We start from the raw sequence: 26,034 nt of genomic DNA, 5'->3' as shown, positions 1-26,034 counted from the left end.
CCCCTGCCGGAGCAGGAACACCTAGATAATGTTACACAGGAATGTGTCCAGGTGGGTTTTGAATGTCTCCAGGGAAGGAGACTCCACAACCTCCCTGGGCAGCCTGTTCCAGTGTTCCGTCACCCTCACTGAGAAGAAGTTTCTTCTCAAGTTTAAGTGGAACCTCTTGTGTTCCAGTTTGTACCCATTACCCCTTGTCCTATCATTGTTTGCCACTGAGTAGAGCCTGGTTCCATCCTCGTGACACTCCCTCTTTATATATTTATAGACACTAATAAGGTCACCCCTCAGTCTCCTCTTCTCCAAACTATAGAGACCCAGCTCCCTCAGTCTTTCCTCATAAGGGAGATGCTCCACTCCCTTAATCATCTTCGTTGCCCTGCGCTGGACTCTCTCCAGCAGGTCCCTGTCCTTCTTGAACTGAGGGGCCCAGAACTGGACACAATATTCCAGATGCGGTCTCACCAGGGCAGAGTAGAGGGGAAGGAGGACCTCTCTCGACCTACTAACCACCCCCCTTCTAATACACCCTAGGATGCCATTGGCCTTCTTGGCCACAAGGGCACAGTGTTGGCTCATGGTCATCCTGTCGTCCACTAGGACCCCCAGGTCCCTCTCCCCTACACTGCTCTCTAACAGGTCGTTTCCCAACCTATACTGGAACCTGGGGTTGTTCCTGCCCAGATGCAGGACTCTACACTTTCCCTTGTTATATTTCATCAAGTTATTCCCTGCCCAACTCTCCAGCCTGTCCAGGTCTCTGACATCTCTCTGGATGTCAGCCACTCCTCCCAGCTTAGTGTCATCAGCAAACTTGCTGATAGTACACTCAATTCCCTCATCTAAATCATTGATGAATATATTAAATAATACTGGTCCCAGTACTGACCCTTGAGGCACTCCACTAGTCACAGGCCTCCAGCTAGACTCCGCCTCATAGACTACAACTCTCTGGCTTCTCTCCTTCAGCCAGTTCACAGTCCACCTCACTACCTGATCATCCAGACCACACTTCCTCAATTTAGCTGTGAGGATGCTGTGGGAGACTGTGTCAAATGCTTTGCTGAAGTCAAGGTAGACCACATCCACCGCTCCGCCATCATCCATCCACCGTATTATTTCCTCATAAAAGGCTAAGAGATTGGTCAAACATGATTTCCCCTTGGTGAAGCCATGTTGACTGCCCCTCATAACCCTCTTATCCTTGATATGCCTTAAGATGGCACCAAGGATAAGGTGTTCCATCACTTTCCCAGGGATGGAGGTGAGGTTGACCGGTCTATAGTTACCCGGGTCCTCCTTCTTGCCCTTTTTGAAGACTGGAGTGACATTTGCTTTCCTCCAGTCTTCCGGCACCTCTCCCGTTTCCCAAACGTTGGGACCGGTCTTGTTTAACATCTTTGTCGGTGACATGGACAGTGGGATTGAGTGCGCCCTCAGCAAGTTTGCCGATGACACCAAGCTGTGTGGTTTGGTTGATACACTGGAGGGAAGGAATGCCATCCAGAGGGACCTTGACACACTTGTGAGGTGGGCTGATGCCAACCTCATGAAGTTTAACCATGCCAAGTGCAGGGTCCTACACCTGGGCTGGGGCAATCCCAGGCACAGCTACAGGTTGGGCAAAGAAGAGATTCAGAGCAGCCCTGCAGAGAAGGACTTGGGGGTGTTGGTCGATCAGAAAATGAACATGAGCCGGCAGTGTGTGCTTGCAGCCCATAAAGCCAACTGTATCCTGGGCTGCATCAAAAGGAGCGTGACCAGCAGGTCAAAGGAGGTGATCCTGCCCCTCTACTCTGCTCTTGTGAGATCTCACCTGGAGTATTGTGTGCAGTTCTGGTGTCCTCAACATAAAAAGGACATGGAGCTGTTGGAGCGAGGAGGGCCATGAGGATGATCAGGGGACTGGAGCACCTCCCGTATGAAGACAGGCTGAGGAAGTTGGAGCTGTTCAGCCTGGAGAAGAGAAGGCTGCGTGGAGACCTCATAGCAGTCTTCCAGTATATGAAGGGAGCCTACAAGGATGCTGGGGATGGACTCTTCATAAGGGACTGCAGTGATAGGACAAGGGGTAACGGGTTAAAATTTAAACAGGGGAAGTTTAGATTGGATATAAGGAGGAAGTTCTTTATATTGAGGGTGGCGAGGCACTGGAATGGGTTGCCCAAAGAGGCTGTGAATGCTCCATCCCTGGCGATGTTCAAGTCCAGCTTGGAGAGAGCCTTGGGTGACATGGTTTAGTGTGAGGTGTCCCTGCCCATGGCAGGGGGGTTGGAACTTGATGATTTTAAGGTCTTTTCCAACCCTAACTGCTCTATGACTATATGTCTTCATATATATGAACATTACAGATTCTGCATATACTGAGTAATAACTTACTTTTCATGTGACAAAACAGATATTGTATTTGGGCAAAAGTTAAATAATTGGGTCAAATCAACATTTTGGTGAAAGTCTCAATTTCGATGTCATATGACTTGAACAGGTTGCTGGCGGGAGACCAAATATGTTCCTGCTGTAACTCTCCTCCCATAAGTCAGTTTATACTGCTGATGAATTTGTTCCCAAAAATTTCAGGACATGTTTTAAAACTAATGTTTTTAGGTTTAGAGGCAGATGCACACAAGCAGAAAAACAGTTCAAATTCAGCACAGCTTTTAGAGGGCTCCTGGGAACCCCTTGATAAAATTCCGTCATCAAATAACAAGTAGATTGCATGGATGTTACTTCTGCAACCAAAATCTTCCTCTTTTACAGTGAAATGACAGAAGATTTGTTCCAGTGTTCAACTAATAAAACCCCCCAAACCTTTATAAAATAGAAGCACAGCTCCTCTTCATACTGGAAAAGATCAGGTTTTAGAAAATATATCAGAACAACCCCAGCACTTAGAGAAAGCTAAGAGAAACTATAAACACACTTTTCCTATACTTATATTCATCTGGGGAAAAACTGTGTACTTTCAGGGTTATTTCTTGATTTTACATAAACAGTAAATAAAATACACAGTGCTGAAACAGAGTTTGGAGACTAGGACTCCTTAACTTGAAGGGAATATCTTAACCTTTTAGCTGAAGTCATTTCATGTTTTCTCTGGCTTGATCAGCACTGAATTATTAAACTATCCTGGTACTTGCTAAACAGGAGCAAAGGAAAATGTAGGTCGATACCTCTTTCCCTTTGTTTTTCATATATTTGACCTTATTTTCTTTATCCCATGAGTAAATGGAAACCTGAATAAAGTCCAAACAAACATCGTAAGGTGTGATGAGTTTGGTAGAATTCCATATGAAGGCATCTCAGCACACACCTTAACCACTTCTTTAGTACTCTCCAAGACTGCAATGAACATCTGGAATAAGTAATGTGGTTCACAGAACAGATTTGTCTGCTGCATCAACCCTCTCCAGGACTTTCCAGCACCTGTGAGCTTTCTAAGGGGATGGACTGCAAAGAAAACACCTTCAGAAAGCTTATAACAAAGGCTACAACAAAGTAAATGCTTACCACACCATAAGCATCTTTTTCCTTTTCTAAGCTTCAATAACCAGTGTTCAGAATAGAGCTTGAACACCAATTTGAGGCAGCTTTTTTACCAAAACTTCTAGGCAGAAGCCTTACCAGAGCTATTTCGCAATTCCGAATCTGAACATGAAGGCACACTGTTGTTCAGCATTGGAATGTACTACACACTGCTGAGGACGGCACAGAATTTCCTATGCTCAGCAAGAAAAAACAACCATGAATAAATTTTAAGGAGAAACTGAGGGAGAAAACTCCTCATTAAAAAAAAGAAGAATAAAAAATATATACCTGCCCTGGAGTCTCCTTCAGACACCAAAGTGAGATTAATGTAAATCCAGCCAAGCAAGACAAAGATCTGGGAAGCCTCACAAATGCCTTGCAAACATTTTTCCACCAGACTCTGCAGAGAATGAATTTGAATTCATCCAAAGTTGTCGCATTTTCCTGAAGCACCTCACAATCAAGATCAGATACTGTGAGCTTGGTCCCAGACAAAAGCAGTTTTCATTTGCTAGCAATTGACATCCAAAAAGATTTTAATTTTGTTTACTAACCAGATATAGAAATAACATCAATTGAATAATTTCATTGTCATGGAAAAATAGAACGTTTGAAGTTCATTTTCAAAGTATGTGTAGCTCTTCTAAAAGAAATGTAATTAGACATTGTAAAACTATCCTTTTGTAGATAAATAAGTTTCTGTGTCTAAACCACAGGCTTTGATCCTCATTCAAATAACACTTCTGAGCCAACAAAGTATGGCAAAGGTAATGAAGATAGTCTAAAATTGAATACCAGTGTTATTTATGAATTTTTTATTAGGTCAAGTTAGAGACCAGTACAAGCCATGATAGTGATTACAAAGATAAGAATTCTACTGAACATGCACTATGCAGAAAGGGGCAACATTTTACAGTTTTCAATGAAAATGAGGAAATTGCTTGCTGTGAATCTCTAAAATATAGCAGTCATTGCTGTAAGTCTTACTGTAGGTAGTGCAGTACATATTTCTCAGGTGCTTGTGATGATTCAGTTAAGATTTCAAATAAGAACAAAAATGTTATAACAAGGCTTCCAGAAAAACCCAAACCCTCCTTAGGAGTCAAACAGTCTCTTGAGCAGCAACCCTGATCTTCCCGCTGTTTCAGACAATGTGCAGAATATGGAAAGGTATTCTCAATATAAGGAAAAAAAAAAAAAAAAGGCTGAAAAAACCCCAAGAAACCAGAAAGTTTAGTTCATTAGTACTTATCCCTCCTCAAATATCTGAATTCCCAATCTCAGAAAGCTAGCAAAATTACTTCAAAAGAGCTCAGATGCTTTTTCAAGAAATATTGACTTTTCAGAAAAGGAAGGCACTATTGAAGGGTGGAACTTGACAGAATGTTAAATCTCAGTTGTTCACAAGGCATGTCATAAACTGACAGACCAAGACTATTGTGGGTGCTTGTTTTGGAGTCTTATAGCTGAGAGCAGCTGTTAGGTTTTACTCCCAAGTCTTTGTTCTCTCAAGTTCTTCAGGTTTATGTGATTTATTTGTTTATGTTTCTTCCCATCTGCAAAAAGGAATTTTCACTTCTAGTAGCAGATCTAGGGACCTCAGACACATTTTCTGAACATGGACATGTCAAGGTTAACATTCAAGCTACAGTTTATTGCTCTGTATACAAAAAGTGTCATATGAAATCTAATTGGTGAAAAATTTAAGAACTGGTTTCAGAAAAAAACCCTGCATATCTCAGATATTAAACCTCTTTAAAAAGAGAGTCCTCACCGATCCTTTGATTCCTTGTAAAGGGGGAAAACCAGTCTTTTAAACCTCCCAAGGCACATCGTTATTTTTTTTGCCTTCTAAAATTGATAAATTCACATTTGTAAGTGCTTAACTAAAGCACATACAGTCTGCTAATTCAATCATAGGCAAAAGAGACTCTTGGATTTAAGACCCCAAATCACCCCAGTCTGTATTCAGGCTGTCAAAATGCACACTAACATAAAACAAATACTTATACAACTACCTACTTGTTCCAGTTTGAAGACACATATGAACAGACCACTAGGAAGCAAAAGAGTCTGTCAACTCCAAAGATTCTTGAGTCATACACCACACAGATCCAAAATAGCATTTATTTTCTAATGCTATTTAAAACACTACCCCCTACCAAAAAAAAACAAACAACACCCCCCCCACCAAAAAACCCACCCAAACACCCAAAAAAGAAAAAACCCAAAAAACCCAAACAAAATAAAAAAGAGGACTCTCTCTACTTTCTCTTTCTTAGCTTGTGAAGTTGTGAAGTTGCATACACACATTTACTCTTTCTTATAACCAGGTAGACCAGAAAATTGGGTTCTGTTTTTAAAATAAAGGTTAATATCTTCACTTCATTAAAAGAAAAAGAAACAAGTATTTTAAGGTGAAATAGGGTCTGCAATCCTGACAATAACCTAAAAACAATAAAAACTCCAGTTAGTATATAGCACTCAAAACACACCTGATTAAGTCCTAACATTATTATCCAAAATTTGTAACCTATTGCTGGGCTTTTCTTCCCCATATTGTTATTGAACAAAAGCTAAAATTACAGATTGTCTCCTAGCTTTTGGAGTGAGGAAGAGATAATTCTGAAAGTATCTGCTTAATGAAATCATTGTTTTGACCCTTTGCATTTTTTGTCAAAGCTTGTCTGCTGACTGTTGCTATGACTTTCCTTGTCCTTGCTGCAGATGGTCATCCAGCCAATGCCTGTGGTTCTTACTGCTACTGAGCAGGAAAAAAAGCAAAGCAACCATTATTATACACTGATTCCTCAGCTTTTTACTTATTTACACATTTTATTACAGGGTATTATTCAGCTTTGCATTTTTTTTCCAATAAAAATAATAGATGTTAATTGTAAGGAAACAAAAATATTAAAGGCTTAGGAGCTTTTTAAAGAAAGGGTGATATTTAATAGTCACATATTTGTAATAATAACTAAAAGATGTAATAACATCAGTGGCAAGAATCTAATTTTCATGTCTTTTCATATGGCAACCTAGTGACCAGTCAGCAGTTAAACTAGTCTGTGTAAGTGCCATTAGGGCTCATGCAGGCAGCATGGACCAGCTCATACTTACACCATTTAAAATGTGGGAAACCTCAAAATTCAAAGACAAATGATATCCATTTACCATAGTCCCCTCCGTGTCGCTACACAGTGACTTCTTAAACTGTAGCCTTACACATAGTGGCAATGTTTGTATCGCTACTATGAAGAATTAAAATCCTGAAAAGTTCAATATTCCCCTTAGATGCTTCTGGTTTATGCGCACATTCCTCACAAATTCTTAAATATTCTTCTTATACTCGCTTCAAGGCTTTCTCTCTAAACACAACAGCTGTAAGTTTGTTTCTTTGTTTATTGTTGTTTTTTGGTTTTGGTGTTGGTTTTTTTTTTTTGGGGGGGGGGGAAGGTTCCTTTCTTTCCCCCTAAAAACCCAACAAAACCAAAACAAACAAAGAAAAAAATTCAAAAAACAAAAACAAACCAAAACCAACCCAAACCAACTGATATTATTACAGTCACTTGTAATCTCAAGTGGTAGTATGAGCGAAAACAGCACATAGTGCCAGAATTTGAAGAAAGCTTTAGGGGCTAAGAAGGCTGAAAGTATTGTTATGTAGGCACCGTGCATCACACCTCATACAAATGATGATGCAAAGAGAGCTATATTTATACTCAGGACAGAGAAACCCCAGTCTTCCTCTTTATGCATTGACTGACTTTGCTCAAATGAACTGCTTTCTACTCACAGAAGACCTGGTGTGTACAGTAGGTGACTACGCTTTTTTTTCCTCTTCCAGATGTCTGCATTAGAAAACATGATCCTCTTCTTCAAACACATTGGATCTTCCTCTGCAAGCTCCATCAGTACACTTGTCTTTCCTTGAATCCTAAGTTCAGAGGCAGAAACTGAAAACAATACAAGGGTACATGGTGCAAAAAATTTCCTTGTCTGCCATTCTCTATCAATAATTTCTATTTTGTGATGCTCTGGTCACACCATGGGTACAGCAAACACCACAGAAACCCAGTCACATTACAGTAGCTGAAATTGTTAGAAGCAGCTCCAAAAAAGTCACCAGGTACACTTTTCACATGTTTGAGGAAGACCCCTTCCATCTATACCTTGAGGTATTAACACCATCATTCATTAACCAGAATGTATCTTGCAGCTCATTTGGGGTTCCTTACTACAACTGTCACCACAAGGCTCAGCACCATAATTTTTTCAATTGCTTTATTCCATTAATATACATTGGGGTTTTTTTACCTTGTCCTTAAGTTACGCTCTCCACATGACAAATCTCAAAGGACAAGTATATTACTTTGTGACCACCTCATTTCCATTCTAAGATACTCTCTCATTCAATCTTCTCAGTCTCCTCTCCTTTAAACATCACCACAAAGTCCTTGACTCCAGCTCTTGCCACTACTTAGTACAATCAAGTGAGGAAAATACCTTAGTGCATCAGTCTAGGGTAGAAAGCTACTAGGACCAGGTAGCTAGAACCAGCCTCTTTGATGGCTGCTGGGAGAGAAAATCTCTCAGTCCAGCCTGTAACTAAATGATTTTGCAACTTGAGTGACCCCATGATGCACAGGGGGATTGGAACAAAGTCATGGTCTGTGGAGAATTAGACACTTGTGTGTCCCACAGGATCAGCCATAGGCAATGGCTCTTGAAAGAGAAAAAGGTGAGGAAAACACAGTGAGAGAATGGAAAGACAAAAGCAGGGAACTTGCATAACTGAAAAAAGAAAACAACGGATGCCATAATTTTTGTAGCCTAAAATTGGTGTCTCTACAGGATGTAAAAGTGGCCATGGAGCATACTGATAATTTTTTTTTTTCCCCGGGAGCAAGTTAAGTTTTATGTAGATGCTTAGGCAGCTCCCATAAGGACCCAAGGTCTCTATGCTGCCAGCAGAAGAAACGAGTGCCTGTAATATTCTTGGGCAAAAAGGAAAACTATGGCTTATGCTAGAAGGTAAGTTGACAGTTACTTTCATAGTGACCAGCATACAAGAATCACCTGAAGAAATACTTCTTAAATAATGTAATTATAAATCATTAGCAGCATCTGTGCATGGCCTTTGTAATTAATTATCCTTACAGTTAATATTGAACTCTGTTATTAAGGAAGTGTTGATAAAGAAGCAATCCTTTACTAACTCTACAGATTTAAAAACGCATCATGAACTCTAGAAAAATCTTTGCTCCAAGGAAGGAATAGATTGATTACCAGAATGACCTTGTACTGTCTGTAGAGTTTACTAGAGTTGAATAATGAATTTCATTTTGGTTGATAATATACTTTTGTGAACACATATAATTATCACAAATTAATTTTAAAATGAATAAATTAATTGGGAAATTAAAACAGATTGTCATTACTATAGTAATATGAAATTTCACATAACTGTCCTAATTTATCATGAAGGAATTATGAATGCTAATGAATTAAGTACTTAACATCTTTTCACAAAGAGTATCTTTACCTAATTTTAGCCTGAGAAGGCTTTCTTGTAACTCTCACTGAAATCCTATTTTCTGTTACAAAGGGCCCCCTAGGTTGCCGATTTTACCAGAAAGATTTTACAAATAAGACATTTTTCTCCCTTAAGCATTACCAAGAAGATCTCCTAATGCTAATGTTTATGTTTTGTCATATCTAGTAGTTAATGATATTGCTGTGTCATACGAAGGAGGAAAGGAAAAGGTATGGTGGTCTTTTAAAATAGGTATACAATTTTAAAATAGATATGGTGTCATACATATGTGCACTGTAGTGCACATATGTCTTCTGTACAAGTGCACAAGTCTTCTGCAATTTTTTTTCATTGTCTTTTTAGGTATGAAGGAAAAATGTAAGCTTCAGAATACATGGGGTCACTTTTAGTACTTCTCCATCCAGTTCAAGTTCTGTACAGTGTTATTATCCCAAAGCTGTATTCCAGTAATATTTATCTCAAATCAAAAACCTGGCTGTAACATTGGACACTCCTTGAATTGCCATTGTCAGACACAAGCCAAAGGAGAACAGGCTTCTCCAAATGGAACTATTCTAAGAAAAGAAAGACTACTCCCAAAGGAAAGTACTACTTGGAGTAATTGTTCTAATTCTAAATTCTTTAAGATAATGCTTTTAAAGGAGTGATCATACCCACTGAAGATGTTTCTACCTGTTAAATAAGATGCAGATTACTAAAAATTGACATCGTGTAAAAAAAAAAAAAAATCAGTTTGCACAAGGGCACATAAAAGTGTACTTAACTTATTAATGAGAGTTTATTAACAAATAATGGTAGGAAAAAAATACAAGCTCTCCAAATATATGCTATAACTATTATTTTTTTATTTTAAAATCCATGAAATTGAAACAAGGGGGCACAAAATCACAAAATGGAATATAGAAACCATTAGAATTAGATTTAAGTAATGTTAAGTTTGATGGCTTTGTAACAGTAGCAATGGAAAATTACTGAGGTGCATGATACATAGAGAAAAAAAATAGAGTACAGCTAGAGAACATACTGAGAATTCTCACAAGATAAATTGTTATAGTTATGACATAGTCTAAGAAAAACAGTCTAGAAGAACAGGACACAGGCATAAGGAGTATCTGGGAACCGCAGGTGTCCAGGATGGGCTACAGTTCAACTAACTGATAAGTAGGAGGATAGGAGGATTATTATGTCTCTGGTGCTAACGAACCAATTAAACTGGTATGAGCATCTACTGCACATGCTTCAAAGACTGCCAGAAGTGATGAAGATTGTTGGAAGAAGTAAACGACCCTCAGAGACCACCACCACAATTCTGTACGCACGCGGGGAACTTTCTGGAAAATTATGTAATCCATACATAGCCTCATGAATATGTATGTATGCCCAGTGGTTATAAAACGATGGCTTGTGTGGCGATGGGGAGACACACGTTAGGAGGAGCTATCCCCCGTGTCTTCTGGCGCTGCAATAAAGAATACCTGCCTGTCAGCTTGAAAACTTTGTTGGCAAGTTTGTTCCTGGTGTTTTCTCCATATCAAAATCCAGAAATTCCTACAGTTTTTCCAAAGGTACAAGTTACAGAGTTATGGTTGTAAAGATCACTGTATCCTCCAGAGGAAATCTAGGGAAATCTTCCACTTTATTAGAAAAAATAGTAGTCCACTTTATTTACTGACTTTTCTTCCCAGGAACCATGCTACCAGGACCTACATATGGTGCTGCACCTTAGTCTGACTTTGTTTTCTCCCCAGATTTCTTACCGGGGTGATCCTCCATCTCTGCCACCTTGCCTTTTATTACAATCCAATAATCACTGCTGAAATCCTTGCAGTCTCACTGCTGTAAACACCAGCTCACGTCTAGACTCTCAATTACAAAAGACTAGAAGGTCAGTAGTGATGGAAGGATATGTGTTACAGACTTAAATCTGAATTAATATCAAATAAGGACCTTGTTAAGTGCAAGATTGGTCCGTATGAATTAGAAGTGCAGCTGTGACCCATATACAAAGGGAACAGAAAGCAACCTCAGTGGCAAAACAATGAGTAGAATGCCAAAATTGGTGTGATACTATTGACATAGAAATTATTATTCACCCACAAGAAAACATCTCAGGATCATTGAAAATAAGCTGAGCATTTGTAGTTACAAGTGTTCAAGTGGAGATACAGAGGTAATAAAAACAAAAGAGAGGAGGAGAGGGCAAAGCAAGGAAGGGCAGGGAAGGGCAAGGGGCAGGCAGCAAAACATGTAATTCAGCTGTGCATACAATTCCAAGTTTTTCCATCCAAATTCAACAGCAGAATAAAACACTTCCATTCTTTTTTACATTTTTAACTCACCTTTTTGGTGATGCAGTAAGCTTACATAGTTTCAGCTTTGCATGAAGGAAAAAGAACTAAGACTTAACACAGCACTGAAATTCAAAGGAAGGGTAGTAAAATCCCAGAAAAAAAGGAGGTTAGGCAGAGTCCCTCCGTCAGAAGACTGACAAGAGTGAACACCTGACTGAAATTGCTAATCATATTTGAAGGATGATCCACAGAAGAGTCATTTTGAAGGGCAATACTGGTATACATATTAATTTCAGCTGCTTTTAGGAGTGATTGAATTTATTGTCTAGGGTCGATGTGGGAGGGGGTAACGCACAAGCACAAACCATCAGATATAAACCAATGTTGATAACTTTAGAAGAAGTGAGATTATCAAAATTTCAGTTCAAGAATTTTGTCCATATACTTTAAACAAATATGTCTAATTATACATAAAGAAAACTTCTGTATGTCCAAAAGACATATGCTTTTAAACATAAAATACTTTCATAGGACAGTGTGCTAATTAAACAAGAACAAGATAATAACATTTTAGAGGTAAGATACAAAAAGCAAACAAAGAGCATTAGGGAGATCCAGGGTGCTGAGACCAGAAAGAGAAAAAACATTTCTCATTGAAAAAGGCATGGAAGTAATTTCCCACATCCAGCTCTGTTCACTGTCCAATGACACATGGCCATACTAGAAATTGCTGTTGTAAATTTTACCAATCCTATTATTAAGCACTAAATGCACTGAATGTAATGCTGATAATCACGAGCACTGTAGGTTCTTGCCTTTCTGCCTTACCAAAACTAGATCCCAGGCATCCTGGTGAGAGACACCTTGTAATCTATGCTAATTTCATTTATTATCAGACTTCCATAAACCTAGCCATCATTTTTGAAATACAGTGCTAAAAGGGAGCGGTGTAAGTGAAGCACCAGAAAATACACTAACAACACCCTGCAAACTTCCCTACACATCATTATGCAAAATAACACTATTTTCTGCTATTACTTGCAGTAATCCAGGGTGATAGCTTATTGTTATTACAACCCAGGACAGTAATACACCGGATGGAAAGGATAAATGACTTTTAAATATCTCTTATCTGAAGACCATTTAAATTCAGTAATGTTGACAAAATCAGCTAAAGCTTCCCACAAAATCTAGTTATGGTTCCCATTGGTTTCAGGACAAATCCTTGTTATCTGTGTTGCCTTAGATCCCAGGCACAATTTCCTTCATACAACATATTAATTCTATAAATCATAGCATTATGCAGTTTAAATCAGGAAAAATAACTTTCTGTAATGCTACTCTGAAGGTTTAATTTCAATCTTGCTTCTTGAATGCATGTTCAGATATGTCCTCCAGAAATGTGATTGCTTTGGCCAGAGTCCATCATTTCCATCTGCTCTTAATTCTCCTCCCCCAGTACCCTATACTGCACGGAGGACTCCTAAGTCAAAAGTAACTACCATCACTACTTTCCGCAAGCAAAGGCTAAGAGATACAGCTTCTTACATCTTGGATTTTCCACTTTGAAGACTAGGTTGCTGTTGAAAACCACAGACAGAAAAGCTCATATGTCAGCTACTGAGCATTATTTGGCTTTCAGGAACTGATGTAATTCATTTCATCTCTCCCCAGTTCATATCAATGAATTTTGTTTTGCCTGTCTTAGTCTGTGCTTTGAATATCTCCAGGATGGAGGCTCCACAGCCTCTCTGGGCAACCTGTTTTAGAGCTTGACCATCCATTCTCATAGCAAAAAAGGATTTTATGAAGGCAAAACCCATCATACATACCAATGCGAACCCCATCATCCCAATAAAGATGTCCTTCTGCACTCAGAGTGTCATTCAAAGTGACAGTGATTCCCATGGGTTTTTTTCGGCTGTAGAAAACAGTATTTTTCTTCTCAGTTTCCTCAGGTAATCAATCACATTTCATATTTCTCAAATGTTAGAATGTTTTAAAATATATTGCATGCCACTCAATTTATCTCCCAGTCATCTTCCTAAACCAATCCTATGAAATTTAAAGGAAGTCATTAGGAGGAAAGAAAAACCAGCCATAAAGCTCCAGTGCCATCATACCTGTATCTTCTCTGAGGGTTGGTAGTATTCTATTTGTTTGTATTTGTGCAAAAGAAGATTTTAAATTTCAGTCAGTCTTCCCTGTATAAAGTTGTATCAGCAGGCTTTTGCCAAAGAGGCTATATCTGCTTCAGATACATTCATAAAAAGCTGGTTAAAGTTTTAATTGTCCCCAAAAGCCAGTGTCTTTATCATATTTATGACAAAACAGCCTTCTACTAAATTGCTTTCACATTACAAGGTTTTTTTCTTAGAATGAAATTATCACATTTTTCTAGACAGATTAATTAGGATGGTAAATCCTCCTCTTACTGCAGGAATAACTACCTAATAGTTTTAAGAGTACTGTTCAAATGAGATGAGCCTGAAAGCTCATATTCTTTATCTTGTTCTTTTTTTTTGAAAGGAAAGTTGCTGTAACTAAGGAAAAAATCCTAAGAGCATCATAATTACAGAAGTTTGAGTGGAATTTCCGGCTAAGAAGATCAAAGGAGTTCCACTTATTCATGGAGCATAGGGCAGATCATGGTGCTGCCATGGATAGGCATGTGCCACATACATTAATATGTAGAGATGGGATAACAGGATGCATCTTAAATTCAGCATGTTCTTGGAAGTCTCCTCAGATGTTGACTTACAGGAAACAAGATATTGCCTCTGAAAGAGAAAAGCCTTTATTAGTCCAGCTTGATTGTCTTGTTCAGAAAATCTAAAAAAAACAGGCAAAAGCAAAAAGCAGAAAAACAGATTAACAATTTTTTTAATATTTACAAAAGACTTCACAGTTGTCACCTCTTTTCATTTATGTTTGTCTGCAGACTTCATATAACCTATTAACAATTGCCAAACATGCATTAAAATCAACATAGCAAGAGAAAGACAAGGAAATTTCTCTGCCAAATTAGAGCACCTTCATTTATTTATGCTTCAATTAAGAAGTGACACTAAAACCAGCAGGTACCACTGTCAGCCCTAAGAGGGGAACTGGAAAGGGAAAAGGTGAGAAAAACCTGTGGGGAGTACTATAAAAACTGCTTAATGCAAAGTGTCCCAAAGGCATGACACATCCTAGTGTACATAATTTATTATCCCTCTTTTCTGCAGGGCAGCACTCAGGACTTGCAAGCAGAGAGTGAAGCACTAACAACTGATGTCAGGGAGCACTTCCAATCTCTATTAAATGTATTGAAGAATACCTTGGCAAATTGGGCAAGACTGGAAGCAACATGATAACCCTGAATCTGCATTTTTTTAAAGGCATTAAAAGACCTATCGAAAGGTATGCCGCTGCAAGATAAAGCACAGTTTCTGAAAAGGAGACCTTAATCCATCAGATATATGCTATATAAATAGCTCTACTCTGCTAGACCTGGAGCTTTAACTGGAACGAAGTGCTGTTCCCATTTTTTTTTATTTTTCCAGTTATCTTGTTTTACAGCTTTCTAGAATATAGTCCTTAGCCAGCACAGACCGACATTTAGGCAATTACTTTCCTCTTAAAAGAAATACAATATCTGATGGTGGCATATGTGCAGAGTACAGAAATTGCCGAGTCTTACTCCAAAATCTGATTACACTGTTCCATTTTCTCATTTGATGTATAATTATGGTCAATTAGGGCTGAGAGCACTAAGGTCAGCTTTGCTCCTTTAAGTGCATTTGCCACCAAAGCGCTCTACTTTAGTCTTGCCAGTGTAGCATGTTGGAATAAAAATGATGCACAGGGAAAAATACGTAGGAGTGGGATTCAGTCAAAGCAAACTTAGAATATGCTTCCTGCAAGCGGTCCAAATCCCAGAGCAGCATAAGGCCTCCCATGTGAGGGGGAGCCTTATAGGCAAGCTAGCATATAAAAAAGACAATTTTTATTTGATAAAGAGCCAAACATCTTTTTGTGTCCATTTTGCTTGGAATGTAATTTTTTGAGCCAGGTGAGCTTGTACGATGTTCTGGCTGGTCTCTATATTGTGTTGCAAAGGCCCAGCAGTTAACAACTATTAAAAACTTGTGACTCACCCTTGTTCCTTTCTGGTTGTGATTCCTTGAATATGGGTAAAATGCACCTAGTTCCATCCAGCGAATACACAGCTCATACTCTGAGTCTTTGAAGAGGCCACAGATATCAGCTCCTGTCTGAAAGTTTCAAAATGACCCAACTGGGACACAATAAAATTATGTACAGCACCAAGAAAATTAAATGTAAAGTAATAGATCATTAGCTTACATAAGATATTCTAAAGGGACTGAACTGCATCATACCTGACAGGAATAATAGTACCTTAAATTTTCCGCACTTCAGTATGGTAAGGGTTACACAGGTAATATATTTTCACCAAGTAATGCCATTTCTCAAATGCTTTAAAATAATATTATTTTTCTCAAATGAAGCCTTGGCCATTTCCACAAAGTACCTGCAGAGGCAACCAAGTAAGCTTAAGGGGAATTTATGGTTCCTGGTTTCTCAGCTGAGGATATGAACACCTTTCTCTATAGCATATGCTGTTGATCTATGCTGTGTGACCAGCATGGATGCATTACTGCTCCACTTTCTTAGAACAGCTCCTTTGCAGCCATGCTCCCCCCCGTGAATCATTACAGCAAAGTACTAAACCACAGTACTAATCAGAAACTTCACTGATTAAATCACACTGCTTTCCAATGCTAACTCCACAATAATTGTCTAAACAGCTGCTTCAATAATGCACTATTTATTTATTTTTTTACGGGATTTGCAGCTTTAGTGACACTATAATTACAGAAAAAATGCACAAGTCACTTTAATTACCGTAGTAATTGAACTAGACTAATGTGCTGTAATTATTTCTTCCAAGACAAACTGTAAGTTTTCTAGTGTCTTTTATTTCTTTGTAACATGCTATCCAACATTTTCAGCCTCTGCTTAGTCTACCCTACTTCAACAATGCTTTGGAAATTGCAGATAAAATTTCAAATGTAAAGGAAGTGTATATGATACACAGAACTGCTCAAGAATGAGTATGGCCTGAGTGTTTTGCTGACTCAAGGTGCCAACTCTGTGATCCAGGGATGAGCCAAAGCTGTATACATGAAAAGCAATTACATATCTTCTGTTGCACAAGTACTCCTTCAGTTACTACCAAAGAATAAAGTGGAAACTGAGCTATATATAAATTCATGGAACCATGGAATTATACAGTGGTTAGGGTAAGAAAGGAACCTTAAAATCATGTAGTTCCAGCCCTCCTGCCAAGGACAGGAACACCTCAAACAAGACCATGTTGCCCAAGGCTCTGACCAGTGTAGCCTTGAACAATGCCAGGGATGGAGCATTTACCACATCTTTGGGCAACCTGTTCCAGTGCCTCACCACCCTCACAGTAAAGAACTCCTTCCTTATACCTAACCTGAACTTCCCCTGTTTTAGTTTGAACCCGTTATCTCCTGTCCTATCACTACAGTCCCTGATGCAGAGTCCCTCTCCAGCATCATTGTAGGCCCCCTTCAGATCATAGAATCATAGAATCATAGAATTGTTACGGTTGGAAAGGACCTTAAGAACATCTAGTTCCAACCGCCCTGCCATGGGCACGGACACCTCACACTAAACCGTATCACCCAAGGCCTCTTCCAACCTGGCCTTGAACACTGCCAGGGATGGAGCATTCACAACCTCCCTGGGCAACCCATTCCAGTGCCTCACCACCCTAACAGGAAAGAATTTCCTTCTTATATCCAAACTAAACTTCCCCTGTTTAAGTTTTAACCCGTTACCCCTTGTCCAGTCTCTAATGAAGAGTCCCTCTCCAGCATCCCTATAGGCCCCCTTCAGATACTATCAGGAGGCTGCTATTTTCTATAAATTTCAAGTGTTAGAATGTCTGGAAACGGTATGTAAATGATCATACTTTCTAGTTACAGTATCTCTCAAAACAGAAAGAAACATTTCACTACATTTCCATTCATACTTAATATACAGAAATGCTGGTAATATTCTTATTGCTGTCAAATTATTGTCAATTATATAAGTAAACCAGGCCATGCCAGCTAAATCTAGAAACAAAAAGTATTTTATATTTTAATTACAGTAATTATGTGAGCCTGAAGTAATTACTGTTCCCAAGAGCTGATCAGACCTGCTCTCCATTCTGCGTTGTGAATGAATACTAGAGCAGAGTCTTTGGATTGATTGCTTCCATTTACAATGCAGAGCATCACCCTGGCTTGGTCTTGGTGGCTGCCTCATAATAGAAACCTCTGCTGAAAAGAAGACACATTGTGTTTGAATGTGTTGGGACAAGGAAACATTCGATGGCAAGTAATTACATATAAATTAAACTATATGAGAAACAGCACTGTAACCATCTTATTTCATAATCCAGGTCATAATTAAGCTTGTACAACATAATGTTTATAAGGATGAAGACCGTGAAACAGGTATACCAAGACCTGCTCCCCAACTGGGCAAGCAGTAAATTTCTTTAGTATCAGACTTGGGTAAACTCTCTTTAAAATGTACCTTGAAAACTGCATCTGCTCAGGGTCAGTGATCTTAAACCTGCTAGACTCAAAACAAAGATTTTGCCTGCTTGTCCTGAGACAGTCAGTGATGCAGCTGCAGGTGCAGACATGCTTGAGCAGGTGTGGGTTTTTTCTTCTAGCTGGCTCCAGTTGCAGAAGGTATTTACTGCAGTGAAATCACAGAAGCACAGCTTCAGCTTAGAACTGTGCAGACCCACTTCCCCTTCTGCATACCCCTTCCAACAGCTCATGTTCATATTACCCTGACTGCACCACGTGCAAAATCACTGTGCTAACCGGGCAGTAGGGGGACTGAAATAGTCCCAGCTGACAGAGACATAGAACTGCTGCTTAAACTTTGGAACACCAAAGTTCACTTCTAGCTGAACTGAAGAATCAAAGATATTGGATTGAAAAGGAAGATTTCTCAAGCATGTTAAATAAAGTGGTGAAAATTTTGGCCATATGACAGTAGAGATAGAATATTAATTTTGAAAATACTGTGACTACAGAAATACATTATATATGCTAATTTAGAAGAAACTGCAAACATATTTAAATGCTACCACATTATCCATAAAAACAAAATCTGCGTGGCACTGTGGAAAGTTCCATATCTGAATGTTACCTTCCCAAGAATTCCTGAGAAACTCTTCATAATAACCTATTACAACAGTGAGCAACATGAGTGCTTTAATAAACCATTAATAAATACTTGCTAAGAAGTACTGAAATATAGCCAAGCTAATAACAAGTATTTCTAGTATTTTTAAAATGCTATTATATAGATAGGTGCTAAATAGAGAATAATACAGGCATTTATCCAAAACCCATTGGATATTCAGGCAGCATTAGATGAGAACTTTTCATTTGCTTTATTCATACAAGTTATCCTTAAAATAACCACTGAGAATTGCAACCTATTTATTAAAGATCTCCTGAAAGCAAGTTTAAAATTACTTTCAGATTCCTGTTACAGTTGAATGTAAACATTCAATCGAAGTAATGGGTGTAAACTAGAGCATAGGAGGTTCCATGTGAACATCAGGAAAAATTTCTTTACTGTGAGAGTGACAGATCACTGGAACAGGTTGCCCAGGGGGGTTGTGGAGTCTCCTACATTGGAGATATTCAAGGCCCGCCTGGACAAGTTCCTGTGTGATGTACTCTAGGTTACCCTGCTCTTGCAGGAGGGTTGGACTAGATGATCTTTTGAGGTCCCTTCCAACCCTTGGGATTCTGTGATTCTGTGAAGTATTCTGAGGTTAGATAAGCTAGTGTATGTTAATGAATTAGGCTTCCAAATCTGGATATTTAATATGAATTCTGCCTAGTTGTTCACATGAAACTATGCCTACTGCACACATTTTAATTATTAATAGATATTTAATCATCTGTTTTCACCAAAATCAAAGCACCTTTCAACCTGAGCAAGTGTTCAAAATATATTCACTCCATAACAGGCCTAGAGTTTGACTTCACATGGATAGTCATACCCAAATGACCAAAACTACAAAAGAGATATCTCATAGTTGAGTTCCAGATTCCTTTTTTTGCTTGTTTCAGAAATAAGAAAAGGCTGGCAGGTGTCTGTTACAGGCAGTTAACCTCTACTCTACTGTGATCTTGTGGGGTTCTAACAAGTGAAGGTTCATATTCAATTTCCCTGATATAAAAATTCCAGTTCCAAGTCAATTCCATTCCTTATTATATTAAAAGTCCAAACAATGGATCTGTACAGTGGCTGGCACATGTGCCAGAGTGTAACTTCCTTATTACTCTAAATGTGAAAGTTTATGTTAATTTTTAATTCAACAACATTACAGCCAACTAATGATTTTGTTATAAGAGTCTCAAACTCCAACAGTGACTGAAGTTTCCTATCTACCAATGACTGTATGATTAAAAAAAACCCAGTAATGCATGTGCTTCACTCCCATGTTCTCATGCATTCTTTCTTAGTTGCTACCCTGGTAGCAACTTCACCATGGCAAAGGAAAGAATAACTTTAGCAGAAATTATTGCTATTATTATACTAAAAATATGCTATCGTATCACTTGGAGTCCTTGTCATATGGTATCTAGGGTAAATATTGAATAGAAACACTAGTTGGACTTCACTCTGCCATAAAAGAACCCTGCCAAGAACATTTCAGTTTAAAAAAAAAACAAAACCCTAAAACATAGCCTTGAAGTAGATTCTGTGGGTGCAGACAAGCCGTACGTCTCCCTCACTCTTTGGATATTTTTACTATATTCAAAGATTTTTTCAGTATTTTGAGAATAACAAAGATCACATTCACCACCTTCTGGCTTGTGTTTTAACTACCACTGGTGTTTTGTATTCCTCTTGTTCAATAAATGTTGTTGCTGAGTTTATTATTCTTAAATAGAATTTCTGTAGATTCTTATGTTAACGAGGAAAATTAAAACCAGCAGATTTTAATGCCAGTTAAAATGACAGTGTTTTGAACATGACTTGATTTTGCAAAATATTTTGCTTCTTAGTAAATCTCACAGGAGAATGAGGAAGGAGAACAGAACGGTCCTTGAAGGACATTGAAAATTACTGTAAGATCTTTCAAAATGGGGACTTGGGATTTGAGTCTTGGGACTCAATTTAGTAGGCCAGGTCTACTGGGGGCTGGTGGTCAGAGTTTTGGTAGGAGGCTTTCCAGACTGGTCAAGGAGGCTTTAAACTAGATGTACTGGGGGAGGGGGGCATCATTCCATCCCAACACACCCAGTCAGTTGCCAGCACCTATGGTAAGTGCTTGGAGCAATGTAGAGATATCCCAGCCGCTGCAGCCAATGAGCCGGCTTCATTTGGAGCTTGGCTGAGATGCCTCTATATAAACGCCCATAGCACGGGGATCAAACAAGAGGAATTAGAGATGTGTGCACATCTACGGGGGTATGATATAATAGGCATCACAGAAACATGGTGGGATGGCTCCTATGACTGGAGTGTTGGAATGGAAGGTTACAGGCACTTCAGAAAAGACAGGCCCAGCAGGTGGGGAGGGGGAGTTGCTATTTATGTTAAGGATAGGCTGAAGAGTATGGAACTCTCTCTGTGAACAGGTAAGCAGTCAATAGGGAGTTTGTGGGTCAGGGTTAAAGGGAGAACAGTGATGGGAGACATTACTGTGGGGATCTGTTACAGACCACCTGATCAAGAGGAATTTGTGGATGAAGCACTCTATAGACAGATAGGAAAAGCCTCACACTCGCAGGCCCTTGTTCTCATGGGTGACTTCAACCACCCTGACATCTGTTGGAAGGGTGGTATGGCCCAGCACAAGCAATCCAGGAGGATCCTCAATTGTGTGGAAGACAATTTCCTTTTGCAAGTGATAGAGGAGCTGACAAGGAGAGGTGCCATGCTTGACCTTGTGCTCACCAACAGGGAAGGGCTCGTTGGAAATGTGACGCTCCAGGGCAGCCTTGGATGCAGAGATCATGAGATGGTTGAATTTGAGATCCCCAGGCCAGTGAGAAGAGCGTGCATCAAGCTCACTGCCCTGTACTTCAAGAGAGCAGACTTTGGCTTCTTCAGGAACCTGCTTAGGAAAGTTCCATGGAATATAGCTTTAGAGGGAAGGGGGCCCAAGATGGTTGGTATTCAAGGATCACCTAGTACAAGCTCAAGGGGTGTTGCATCCCAACTAGAAGGAAGTGCAGCAGGAGGGCCAGAAGACCTCCTTGGATGGATAAGGAGCCCCTGAGGAAAATTCAAATGAAAAAAGAGGCTTATAAAAGGTGTAAGCAAGGACAGGCAGCCTGGGAAGAATACAGGGATGTTGTCCAGGAAGCTAGGGACCAGGTTAGGAAACTAAGGCCCAGCTAGAATTAAACTTGGATAGGGATTTTAAGGATAACAGGAAGGGATTCTATAGGTACGTAGCGAATAAAAGACAGACTAGGGACAACATAGACCCCCTCCGGAAGCCATCAGGAGAACTGGCGATTTGGAGAAGGCTGAGGTTCTGAATGACTTCTTTGTCTCAGTCTTCATTGGCAAATGTTCAGACCACACCACCCAAGTCTTGGAAGGCAGAGGCAGGGACTGTGAGAATAAAGACCTTGGGCCCACTGTAGGAGAGGATTTGGTTCGAGACCATCTTTAAGACCTGAACGTGCACAAGTCCATGGGTCCTGATGAAATCCATCTGCGGGTCCTGAAGGAGCTGGCAAATGAAGTTGCTAACCACTGTCCATCATATTTGAAAAATCATGGCAGTCAGGTGAAGTTCCCAATGATTGGAAAAAGAGAAATATAACCCCCATTTTCAAAAATACTTACACTGGAAACAGTGAACTCATAGTAAATGTAGGCTTTACTGTCAATTGTACCTAAAAAGTGAAGAAAGAAGTTTACATTTGCAGTGTGGAAAGGAACAGCATTAAAACCACAACCGTGGCACTACTAGAGACCAATAGATTTCTAATTATTAGCATTACTGCATTTAGAGACTGCACTGAGTTTCTCAAATATTTACTAATGTTTCTCTGAGAAATGGAAATGTCTCCTTTACTTTTTTCCTTAGGACAGTCTCCCAGGATGTCTGATTTTCCACATTTCCCAAACATTCATTGAAACCAGCTTTTCTGAAATGTACTGTTTTTTTTTAATTTTATTTTATTTTACTGTTACACCTTCTTACCTTGTCTTAAACGTAGATGAATGGCTTGAAGCTAATCCTTTAAAATACCCTAAACAGTGCTTTTCATGCAAAAATGACAAGAATAATAGCAATAATCTCTACCACAGAACCATAAGAGAGGAAATAATGCACACCCAGGGAAAAGAAATCCAAATGTTGAGTCAATCTGGCATTTTTTCCACCATGTATGTAACGGAAAATACTGTCATTGCAAACAAATTGTAAACAGTTTCCCTGAAGAGAGTGCAACCTGTAAGTTTTGGTCAGGAAAGAAACTCATAAGATGTTTTATTGCTTTGTTTCTTAACAGAAGTGAGTACAATAATAGCTTTGTTATTTTAGGCCTTGACAAAGGAGTACATAGAGCTGTCACCCATACCTATAGCAGCCACCCAAGACGTTCAATATTTATGGCAGCAATAACCAGACAAATCACAGCTCTATTTCTTAAAAGCATCCCAAACTTCCACAAAACTAAAAATAAAGTAATAGAGGCTTGAGAATTTTTCTGGGTGATATGATTGGTACAATGAAAATAACAAATGAGAGATCCTCAGGTTGAATGCACACTGAAGAGAACAAGGTAGCTATGCAACTAAGAAATGGGAATGCAGTTTTGAAGGCCAAGACCTGCCTGCTTTCATGGAAGTTCAGTTGAACCCCTGATCCCTGCACAAGTGAAACAAATATATTGTGACAAAGGATAAAGGTAGCTTTTAGCAAGAGGAGAATAAACCAGAGAAACTAGACCACTTAAGTGTCTAGAAGAAGGTGATTAGTTGTAGAAGATGTTAGTCTTTTGTTAGTTGTATCTGAAGTAAGAATGCACGAATTCAGATACTGCTGTGGATTTACAATAGTGAGGTTGATTCATATGGGACAATCGCTGTCATCTCCTGAATATCTCCTAAATATCTCTCTCAAAAAAAACAGTCATGCATAGGTAGACACCTGGTGTGTAAAATACCTCCATGAATTACTGCCTGCAGGACCTCTAACTAATTTTCAGGATTATAAATTAAACACACATAATATTGTGTGTCGTTATTTGCATTAACAAAAATATAAGCATTACTTTTTTTTTTTACCTCAATAGTAGTATGACTCCAACTTCATTTTTATCTGTACATTCTTATTGTTACCAATTTCCTATTTTTTAAACTATGTTTTTTTCAGTGTATCTAAAGGAAACTCTGGCACTTTTGCCACTGACAGCATTCTATGGATACAGCATTGATGCATGAATCAGGAGATTGGGGCTACTTGAAATGCAACACTATGAACGGGCATACACCATAAACCAAAATCCTTAGCTCTGAATGCTATGGTTTGTTGTAAATAAAACAATAAATTCTGTGAAATACAAGTCCTTCAATCATTTTATACAAGCCTGAGCATTTTGTAAAGCTTCTTCAAAAAATCATTTCAGAAGAACCCTTTGAACTCTTTGCTGACTTTTCTAAAAAGTGTGCAATAAAAGACAAAGGTTGAAAGAGCAGCCTAAAGTGTTTAGATTTAGACACTTCATTTTCCAAATTTTCCTTCATCTCAAGATTAACATGAAGTATATGTCTATGGATATAGAATGAAAAAGGTTTTTTCCATTGCTTGAGCATGACCTCTGCTTTCCTTAGACATGCATGTATTCCACGCATAAATTTAACCTCATATTAAAGCCTTGTGTTGTTTGTTTGGTTTTAATTTTAACTTCATCTGAGTTAAGCAGTGACCTTAATCTTAGAGTAAGAAAAAGGAATGTGTGTTGTAAATTGCTTGAAAGAAAAAAAATGAATGGTGAGGTAAGTGCTGTCATCACCAGCTCAACATGATAACTGCCTTCTAGTGATAGAGGAGCCAATGCAGAGAGCTGCAATGCCGGACCTTGTTCTCACCAATAGGGAGGGCTGGGTGGGGAATGCAAAGCTCAAGGGCAGCCTTGGCTGCACAGACATCAAATAGAGGAGTTTAAGATCCTTAGGGCAGCGAGGAGGGTGCGCAGCATGCTCAGTACCCTGGAATTCCAGAGGGCAGACTTTAGCCTGCTCCAGGATCTACTAGGTAGAGTAACATGGCATAAAACCCTGGAGGGAAGAGAGGCCAAGAAAAGATGGGTAATATTCAAGGATCACCTCCAAGCTAACGAACGATGCATACCAACAATATGGAAGTCGGGCAAAAATGCCTGGGACTGGAGGAATGACGAAACAACCACTGTAGGATGACATCAGGTTCATAACCATCTAAGGAACCTGAAGGTGCACAAGACCACGGGACCTGAGGAGATGCATCAGCAGGTCCTGTGGGAACTGGCACATGAAGTGTTCAAGCCACTGTCCATCATAGTTGAGCAGTCGTGGCGACCCAGTTAAGTTCTTGTTGACTGGAAGAGAGGAAACGTAACCCCCGTTTTTAAAAAGGGGAAAAAGGAAGACCCAGGGGACTACAGGCTGCTCAGTCTCCCCTTGGTGCCCAGCAAGATCATGGAGCAGGTCCTCCTGGAAACTATGCTCAGTCACGTGGAAAATAAGGTGATTGATGACAGCCAACATGGCAAAATTGTGCTTGACAAATTTGGTGGCATTCTTTGTGGGGTGACAGTGTTGGTAAGGACAATGGCTTTAAACTAGAAGAGGGTAGATTAAATATTAGGAAGAAATTTTTCACTATGAGGGTGGCAAAAAATGTAACGGGTTGGCCCAAGAGGCTGCGGCTGCTGAAGTGCACAAGACCAGGATGGATGTGGCTTTCAGGAATGATTCTGAGATTTTGTCATCCTGGTCTAGTAGTGCTTCCTGCCCATGGAAGGTGGTTGGAACTAGAAGATCCTTAAGGTTCCTCCCAATCCAAACCATTCAATGAGTCTATGATCACAAGAAGCGATGCTGACAGGCCTTGCATATTTAGAGTTCAAGGAGGAAACAAGTTCTCTGGCCTCTTTACTAAAGGAGAGGTTTGTAACATGACAAATATAACCCATACAAGCTTACTCACATGCATATACGCCATTATGCTTTGGAAAACACATGGCCTGGAAATAGTTGGCTTCAGCACCATAATTTGGAGGTAACAAAATTTCAACTCTTTTCATAAGCAATTTAATAATTCCAGAAGGTGAATAAAAACTACTGCTAGTTTTTCATCTTCTACCGATTCTTAGCATCAAACACTAATTATTTGCATTCTTGTCCCCCTTGAAACCAGTCTCTATGAATGCCAGAATATGGCTTGACCGCATGGTTTAACAGTCAGCATGTTAATGTAGCAAACATTTATGTATTTAAGGCCATAGTGAAACCTAAACAAGTGAAAACTAAATCAGTAACAATTACAGCTTCACTATTAATAGTGCTGAAAAAGTAATGCTCAGGTATTAA

The 26,034-nt window shown here is 39.3% G+C and overlaps 1 protein-coding gene and 1 long non-coding RNA gene across 2 annotated transcripts in view; one reads left to right on the top strand and one right to left on the bottom strand.

The window, feature by feature from the left end:
- Positions 1-2,222: 2,222 nt before the first annotated feature.
- The window catches only part of LOC133268853 (uncharacterized), a 302,382-nt gene continuing 278,570 nt past the window's right edge, over positions 2,223-26,034 (top strand). The window contains exon 1 of the long non-coding RNA XR_009743191.1: positions 2,223-2,292. This is a non-coding gene — a long non-coding RNA (uncharacterized LOC133268853). The remainder of the gene's footprint in view (positions 2,293-26,034) is intronic.
- Positions 14,001-26,034, bottom strand: part of LOC133268238 (sucrase-isomaltase, intestinal-like) — a 29,200-nt gene continuing 17,166 nt past the window's right edge. The window contains exons 6-7 of the mRNA XM_061451085.1: positions 22,300-22,349; positions 14,001-14,153 (exon numbers count right to left, since the gene is read on the bottom strand). Coding sequence (XP_061307069.1) covers positions 14,001-14,153; positions 22,300-22,349 — 203 coding nt within the window. The remainder of the gene's footprint in view (positions 14,154-22,299; positions 22,350-26,034) is intronic.

This window comes from Pezoporus flaviventris, unplaced genomic scaffold, assembly GCF_033815535.1.
Source record: "Pezoporus flaviventris isolate CSIRO_AGI_PZ_B2104156 unplaced genomic scaffold, CSIRO_AGI_Pfla_v1 ptg000013l, whole genome shotgun sequence".
NCBI lineage: Eukaryota > Metazoa > Chordata > Aves > Psittaciformes > Psittacidae > Pezoporus > Pezoporus flaviventris.
This window is presented reverse-complemented; position numbering and strand designations above follow the sequence as displayed.